The sequence below is a fragment of the Mycetomoellerius zeteki genome, unplaced genomic scaffold (assembly GCF_001594055.1).
Source record: "Mycetomoellerius zeteki isolate Tzet28-1 unplaced genomic scaffold, Tzet1.0 scaffold19, whole genome shotgun sequence".
In the NCBI taxonomy this organism is placed as follows: Eukaryota; Metazoa; Arthropoda; class Insecta; order Hymenoptera; family Formicidae; genus Mycetomoellerius; species Mycetomoellerius zeteki.
In genome coordinates, this window is record NW_017256854.1 from 977,533 (window position 1) to 986,072 (window position 8,540).

The window sequence follows — 8,540 nt, forward strand, 5'->3', positions numbered from 1 at the left end:
TCAATATTTAGCAACGGATACCTCGGAAAAAATTTGGATATATTTTGTACTTTTTTTTTTATAAAACTGTACGAATAAAGGCATAATAATAAAAATATAATATAATAATTTTAATTATATTATATTTTTTTAAAGCATAATTTAAAAAAAATTATTCCCTAAAAGTGCATTTTGCAATATTGCAATAAAAATCACAGTTTTACTTTTACAGAATCTATAATAAACCGGACGCTAAAGTATAGTTTTACAAAGGATTTGCCTCATTTTCTTTCGTAGATAAATTTCCGCTTTGAGAAAAGTATCACGGAATACGCGTGAAAAAGTTCTAACGTACGATTATCCGGAATGACTGGGCGGTGACGAGAGGAAGAGCATCGAGGAAAAAAAACAAAACGAATAATCATGCGTGGCAATCGGTTCACGATTGGAAGAAAGAGAGAATGTATCTTCGGTAAGTGCGATCACTTCCTGCTTGACTCGAAAACGAGCTTCAAGCTTCGTCCAACTTAGAACTCTCGCTACGAGTCAAAATAATAATAACTCCCGTGAAGATTCCGTTCCTGAGCTGAATCTTAAATTTAAACAGAATGGCGACAAGCATTGCGGCGAAGCGTAAAATACTTGTCGTTTCTGCATCTTGGTCCCGTACCGCCTTGTGTTCCGCTCTCTTAACTTTACGGAACGACAAACAACCTTGTTGTTCATGTTACAAATGACTTTTTGTACGCAGTGTTTCAGAGCCGTCAATTTTAATTTCGGTGACAGATTCGTTCACCAATCTGGAGTCGATGTTCGTAGAGGTTCTGGACTGCAAAAAAAAGACATGGTGTAAAATAACTACAGAGTTACTAGTAATACTAGTAATACTTTGTCTTTTATTATTATCTCATACAAAAAATTATCTCATTGTCACATCTTTTAAATCTTATTCTTTTAAATCATATTTTTTAACTCATATCTTTTTTCAAAACTCAAATAAAGTCTCAGACAGACAATATGTTCTTCAAATAAATATATATATATATATATATATTATAAAACATTTGAATTCGTTGCTATATCTTCAAGATATTTACAGTCCGTTTAAGAGCTTCTCTGAAACTTTTGATGCAGCATCCATGCGAAGATCCCACCAGAAACGACTAAACTGCCCCTGTAGTTAAAAAGAATAGCCGATTATATTATATTAATATACATTGCGTAATTACATGTATATAACAATAAAATATCAATAAATAAAATACATTTGAATTTATACGAATAATTCTGTAATCATAGTATTTTTTGAAAAAAATTAAATTTTAATTTACGTATCCTTTATTCGAAAAAGAGTCGCATTACTATACTCACAGAGTACAAACAAGCCGCCAAGTCTTATTTCAAATCATAGAGAAATAATTTAAAAAAAGAATTGTAACTATTTTTTAAATACATTTAACGTTGAAATTTTAATAAAATATATTTAACTTTGAAATATAAATTTTAATTCTTCCGTTTGATGTATAAAGATCGTACATGGAATAAATATAAAAAGAACACTTTATTGGACAGGTCAAATTATTTTGATAAAGTTGAATGTTTTACAAGCAATCGCGGAAAAAAAAACGTCATGAAAATACTGAGACCACTGAGACTCTATATAAAATAGAAGAACTTTATTATGCAGAAACGGCAACCTAAATATAACATTTTCATTGCGCTCAGAATGCGGTAATGACGAGCGCGGATTGATATATCGATCGTACGAAACGGGATAGCCAGGAAAACAAGGAATGCGAATCTTTTACCCGCAAGCGTTAGGTAACGTAACGATCGACCAGATCGTTCGTTAATGCCTTCGCAACAATTGGCAAAGCGAGTTGCGGCTTCTGCATCTATGGCAATGTTGACGCTAATTAGAGACTTCGCAAACGCAGCCCAATTGGAAGCCATTAATTTGTTTGACGTAATACGTTCAGTGGCGTTCCGCCACTTATAGGAATAATCAGCCTTAACGTATTGCGACTGTTGACTGAAATCGCAATTACGACACCGTGATGTGCTCGGAAAATGGTACATCAGGACAAAGTGTTCCAAAATCATCCATTTTGTTCGGCCACAGACGGCTAATATTTGATTCTCACAGCCTTCTGCATTGATACTTAAGTAAGCCGCCAAGTTTTATTTCAAATCATAGAAATATAATTTAAAAAAAGAATTTTTTAAATATTAACTATTTTTTAAATATATTTAACGTTGAAATTTTAATAAAATATACTATATATATTATATATATTTTATAAATATATTTTATTAAAATTTCAACGTTAAATATATTTTAAAAATAGTTACAATTCTTTTTTTTAAGTATATTTCTATGATTTGAAATAAAACTTGGCGGCCTGTTAAGCATCAATACAGAAGAGGCTGTGAGAATCAAAAATTTAACTTTAAAATATAATTGATAAACTAGAACCCTATATTGATCGAAGCTAGATCTTTAAATGCTTAAATAATTCAATCTTGAATTACTAAATATATTATATGTATGTACTTGCATATATACCATATTTGTAGTCTTACGAACTGCGCGCTGAAATATTTCAGCATATTAACATCTTTAGAATATGATGCCTGTTTGAGCATCGAAATTATTAGATATTAATTTAATTCGCGAGATTATTACTAGAGTAGTTTAATTGCATTTATATAGTCCGGAAATATTTTGGCGCGCAGTTCGTAAGACTACAAATATGGTATACATGCAAGTACATATATAGTATATTCAGTAATTCAAGATTGAATTATTTAAGCATTTAAAGATCTAACTTCGATCGATCTAGTTTATCGATAGATTGTGTTCTCACATGTACGATCTAAAAATGAGACTATTATTGTTTAAAATATAAATTTTAATTCTTCCCTTTGATACGTAAAGATCGTACGTGGAATAAATATAAAAGGAACTTTATTGGACAAGTCAAGTTATTTTGAAAAAGGTAGTGATGCTTTCAAGAAATACTTTGAAAGTATGATATAATTACTATCAGCAAATCGTGAAGCAATGAATATCGAGATAATCAAAATCTCTTCCAGATAAAAACATCGTAGATTGCCAATAAACAAAAATAATTGCACGAATTCCTTCAAATAAGTTGAACAGGCTGATACGTTTATTTCACGCGTCTGATTTCGAAAGACCATTTGTTGTTAACGGGATGCATGCCAAATTATCATGCTATGGCCGTGTAGAACAGTCAGATTAATTATCAATTCTTATACGTACCATAGGATAAGTTGAACCGAGGATGAATGCCGTATTGGATTATACGGCACTACGTACAGCTCATTATTTTTCTTGAAGTGTAGTAATATGTCTCGTGCGCTGTAAAACAATTAAGGAAATCATTTTGATCATTGCGTCGCAAAGGAGAACGTATCCAACAATCCCGATCGTCCCGCGCGACAAGATAAACGTAATAAGTTAAGTCAATTTCGTGTGACAAAAGTTGCACACGTGTGGCAACATCAAGTGTAATAATAGACCGTTAATAATAATGTACACGGTGGTGTAGACAGTGGCGGTCTTTTAATAAGCCCTGTAAATATATCTGCAAAAGTTCGTTGGTAAAAGCGACATAAAGACGGGAACAGTGCCAATGACGAAGAAAATCTTACGCGTACAATATGACGGCATCGAGTCAATTATCCGTTGTACGAATATTTGGAAAAGTTTCATCAAAAGTACATTTGTTTCTTGCAATAATCCATGAGATAATTCACTTCTTAATTTTAACGAAGAAGAATCTTCTGTATTATCTTTTGTGCAGAAACGCACAAGTAAACGTTGCAAGTATTTTCTTATCAAATCATTTGGTGATAGGGAAACAAAATTACTCACAAGAGTGATAACAGCTACAATTTAGCAAACATAATCCGTGATGATAGACCAGTGAATGCAACATATAAAATATTATCTTATTTTATCAGCAAAAAAAAACGAAACTGACGAATACTTGTAGCAGTAAGTATACTGTGCGAATACTTGCAACATTCAAATAGTCGCGAGATACTTAACGTTGGCGATCTTAATACGCGCCCTCCCTACAAAACAAGCGGATTGTAATAGATTTACTGAATTAGCGATATATTCGTTGGTTTGTGTTTTCAGACTATTCGGATTAGACAAGCACAGTCGATCGATCGATCGTACAACTAGACCGGAGAAATAAACTTTGGCCGAATGTGTTTCGGCATTACGAAGCACTGTAATAATTCGAAGTAACATGCCAATCGAATAAATGTATGAATCAATCACTGTAGTCATAAAATACAGTTCGAATGAAGATTTTAGATACAATTGAGATAAACATATCTATTAATTAAAAATATTGTACGATCTTTATGGATCTACCATTTTCAGTTTCTCTAATTCTATTCCACAGACTCTCAATAACTCAATAATTTATTTTTCTAAATAAAAATATTTATCATTCCTTCAGAAATATTAAAATTAAAGACATTTGAGCTTATTTGATTAATAAATATTTTTTGTTTTGTGACAATTAGAAAACGAAAATTTCGCTTTTTAAATACTAAATTGATTGGGGAAAGCTATTAATGTTTTATCTATATTTTGAATGCTTAAGTAAGATTGATCTCTAATTTATTATATATGTAGAAGAGGAAAAAAAATGTGTGAGTTTTGTACTGTAATATAATTGCTTTATATGAAAATAGATAAAGAAGGCATACTAAAATCACATTTTATACGGTACATTGATGAGTATATGCGGCTGCCCTTGAAGACTATCCAAAATAGTTTTGCTATCTTGCACTGAAGCTTCATACTATGTATTATAAATTTCCCTACTTTTATAATATATTTAATATTTATATTTATCCAATATGTAAAAGAATAAAACCAAAGATAAAATAGTTTCAACCTCTATCGAAAAAATAAAGATTTAATTTCTTAGGATTCTTCGTACCGCGTTGTGATATTTTCACATAAATCTCGAAATCGGACGCAGTTGGCAGCAATCACTTTTTCACTATATGTGTAAAGCTGCGTCCTATTTCTTATACATTTAAAATTTGTGTAATACTTCTCGTTATTTATATATGTATAATGTAGAACACGGGAAAACATTTTCAATAAGAAAAAAAGAGATTTAATAGAAAACAAAGATTACTGACCTTCCGTGATTTGCTACTGCAACTAACAAGCGATTCGGTGTACATTGTTTCACGTCAACCATGCCAAACTTTGACATTTTTTCAGCTACCTGAGCAGATATTTCACAATACAAACTGGCTACAAATCATTCACTTTATACGTATATCGCGTGCATACAGCGATATACGAAATAAATATTTAACTCGCAAAAGGAACACGTATTTTATATGATGCTAGAAACGTCCTTGGGACCCATTAAAATTTTTTATCATTAGTTTTCTCTTTAAGAAAAAATTTGTAATATACTTGATTTATTGTTAGATACAAATATATATTATGAGACTTACAATTAGCGTACACGAATAGAACAAAACTGTGAAAAATAAGATTGTGAAACATACAATTATTCCAAATCATTATACCAAAAAATTAGGGCTACATTCCAAAACGTCCTCTCTAGAAAAAATTTTATTCAAAATATATATTATACATGTAATGTATATTACTTCGAGCAAAATTTTCTCTGAAGAGGATATTTTGGAATGTAGCCTAAGAAAATATCGCAAAGTCACCAAATCCTATACATGTTCCAGTTACGGATTAAGATTCCAAGATTTTGAACAAATTTTCAATATTATATACAAAATTAAATATAATACCTGTGAGGGGGTTACTGAATTTGATGATAACATTTTCACATAAAGCCATTTTGGTCGAGTCGATTTAGGTTCACTCCCGTCAAATCTCTAGAAATGTATGTTTTGTTTATTTAAAAAAATGGTATATAGTCGACTATTTTTTTGCAAAATAATAATTTTATATTTTTCTTACCAAATATGACGTATTGCCACGTATGATATTTACACAGTTTGCAAAGCTTTTTATGCTATTCATCAATTCTATATGTGTAAACTCCTTTGAATTTAAGCCTCTGAAATCATACATAAGACCGAATATAATATGTATGCTTACTAACAAGGGAACCTTGTTCAAAATCCATCAAAATCGGTGAGGAACGGCTCCGACGGTTCCCTTGTAAGAGCAGAAATAAATAATTGTTGCTTTTCAACCATATAATCGATAACTTACTGTCGATATTGCTTTGTAGCAAATACATGAGTTATTCTAATAAATAAATAACCGGTAAAATAAGCGTCCCATCCGGCGGTATGATATTTCTTAGAAGAAACAATATCTAACAAAATTAAAGAATATATCTCATAAATTAATAATAATAAACAAAATTAAGGAATATTAAAAAAAAACTATCTACCATTTAATTCGTCTGAATCTGTCGTGAGTTTAATGACAGGCGATCCTGGCATTATATATTTTCCATGGCTTCCTGTAAAATGACTCATTAAGCCACTTAAAGTATTATCTTTCCACTTTTCTGAAAAGAAAAAAAATGCACTTGATATGTTTATATATAATCATACAAATAAATAAATAAATATTAAATAATTACCTTCTGTTTGGAGAATATTTCTCAGTTCAAAACTTAAGAATTTGGTGTCATAAATTGTTGGAAACAGTTGATGTATATTATTCTTAAAATCAATATATTTTTCTGCAAGAAACATTATATCTATAAGTAATTACGATTTAATTTTTATCTCCACGATGTATATTATGAATAAAAAACTTAGAAAATAAATTTATTATTACATAATTATACATACGTGGTAATGGCTTATAAAATTGTTGATGTATGAACATAAAGTCTAAAAAAGCATTATGTGCAATTATAGGTTTTTTCAAAGTAACCAAGAGATTGAATACTTTTGTAAAACCTATATATGATTCGAGCAATACATTTTCTAATATGGAGCCTTCTTCCTCTTCCAGAATGTTTCTCAATTCTGGTGACACTTTAATTACAGTTATCTAAAAAATTACAAAAATAAAAATTTTGAAAGATTTGAGCTTTTATCTCCTAAAGAGCAGCATATCATACCACGTTGTTCCCAGAGTAAGTCCAAATATTTGAGAAACGTTTTCTCAATTCTTTATGCATAAAGTATTGCAAAGTTGGAGTAGAGGATTCAACTTTAATAGAACCTACTCCATCACTAGCTGTCTTTAGCCATTCAAATATTTGAGTGACTGCAGTTTTAAAATCATCTTCCTCCTTGTAAGAAATAGATTGCATCACATTGTTGAACAATGTATCCTCCTGTATCTGTTGTGTTAAGACTGCCCTGTCAACCTCATCAAGGTATGAAATACCATTGTAGGCAAGCTGAAAAATTTTTACATATATATATTCTTTCGCTAAATAAAACATCAGATATGATTTGAGATTTTTAAATCAGATAGCCAGTTAACATTATTTATCATCATTTTGAAGTCAAAACATGACAACAAATAATACCAGCTTGCTATCTACAAAGTGAATTGCTAGTAATAAATAAGCTAATATCTGTAACGGATATATATAGAATAGAATGCATATATACTTTATTAAAATCAAATCCATACATGGTCAGGAACTCTAACGATGCTATCTGCCAAAGAAAATGTCTATTTTTTGACGGTATAGTTCTAGGCAGCAGAAAGAAATTGAAAGCCTCCGCAGTGTATTTATTCTCATCGTGAACTCGTTGAAACGCCGAAATACCGAATTGAATTATTATGTACGGCTGAATGTGGCTCCTATTCTTCTCATAGCGCTCGTGTATGGAATCAAACAAGCTGCAACGATACAACATCAAGTATTATCATTATCATCAACATCCATCGAAACCTCATTCTAATTCGTTCCCGTACAGTACAAACTAACCTATTTCTTACATCATCACCTTCTATACCTGTGAATTCCCCATCAATCGCTATGAAGCTAGCGTTTTTCAACGTGTGCTCCAAGTGTGGATACACCTTGTTGAAATTCTGATTCGTGACTTCAATCATACTATTCTTTCGCACGTGCGAAATAACTTTGAGTGCGAAGTAACTTCGAACGCCAACATTTACTCCCAAGTGCAAAATAGTGCGATACTGCCATTACGAAGTTCAGCTCACAGCTGTTCGCGCCAGTGGTGGTAATGTGGTATCGCCATCATGCTCGTTCATGGTACACTAATTTCCAATTCCTTCGTCAGCGCTTTTGATAAAACTAAAAGTACTTTTTCAAATACATATTATGAGTCTTTTATCACATTAGGAACAAATGTATCACGTTAATGAATATTTATCTATAGACTTGATATATTAAAAAAAATAATATTACTATCTATAATATACTATAATATAATATAATATAACATACTATAATATATAATATAATATATAATATAATATTATATATAATATATATTATATATTATATATATATATAAATTCTTGCAATTTAATTAACATTGACTTTTGCTACTCAACCAAT

At 30.7% G+C, this 8,540-nt stretch overlaps 1 protein-coding gene across 4 annotated transcripts in view; it reads right to left on the reverse strand.

Moving 5' to 3' along the window:
- Positions 1-8,169, reverse strand: part of LOC108721995 (poly(A)-specific ribonuclease PARN-like domain-containing protein 1) — a 9,157-nt gene extending 988 nt beyond the window's left edge. Inside the window, exons 1-13 of one of the 4 annotated variants that reach the window (XM_018446866.1) lie at positions 7,941-8,169; positions 7,618-7,852; positions 7,116-7,400; positions 6,841-7,045; positions 6,627-6,728; positions 6,432-6,551; positions 6,248-6,353; positions 5,990-6,089; positions 5,818-5,904; positions 5,179-5,267; positions 3,266-3,364; positions 1,077-1,153; positions 737-808 (exon numbers count right to left, since the gene is read on the reverse strand). In XM_018446866.1, the coding sequence (XP_018302368.1) occupies positions 1,084-1,153; positions 3,266-3,364; positions 5,179-5,267; positions 5,818-5,904; positions 5,990-6,089; positions 6,248-6,353; positions 6,432-6,551; positions 6,627-6,728; positions 6,841-7,045; positions 7,116-7,400; positions 7,618-7,852; positions 7,941-8,068 (1,626 nt within the window). In that variant the 5' untranslated portion in view covers positions 8,069-8,169 and the 3' untranslated portion in view covers positions 737-808; positions 1,077-1,083. Of the gene's footprint in view, positions 1-736; positions 809-1,037; positions 1,154-3,265; positions 3,365-5,178; positions 5,268-5,817; positions 5,905-5,989; positions 6,090-6,247; positions 6,354-6,431; positions 6,552-6,626; positions 6,729-6,840; positions 7,046-7,115; positions 7,401-7,617; positions 7,853-7,940 lie in introns of those variants that run through there. The other 3 variants (XM_018446865.1, XM_018446868.1, XM_018446867.1) reach the window with 3 other exon arrangements.
- Positions 8,170-8,540: the final 371 nt, after the last annotated feature.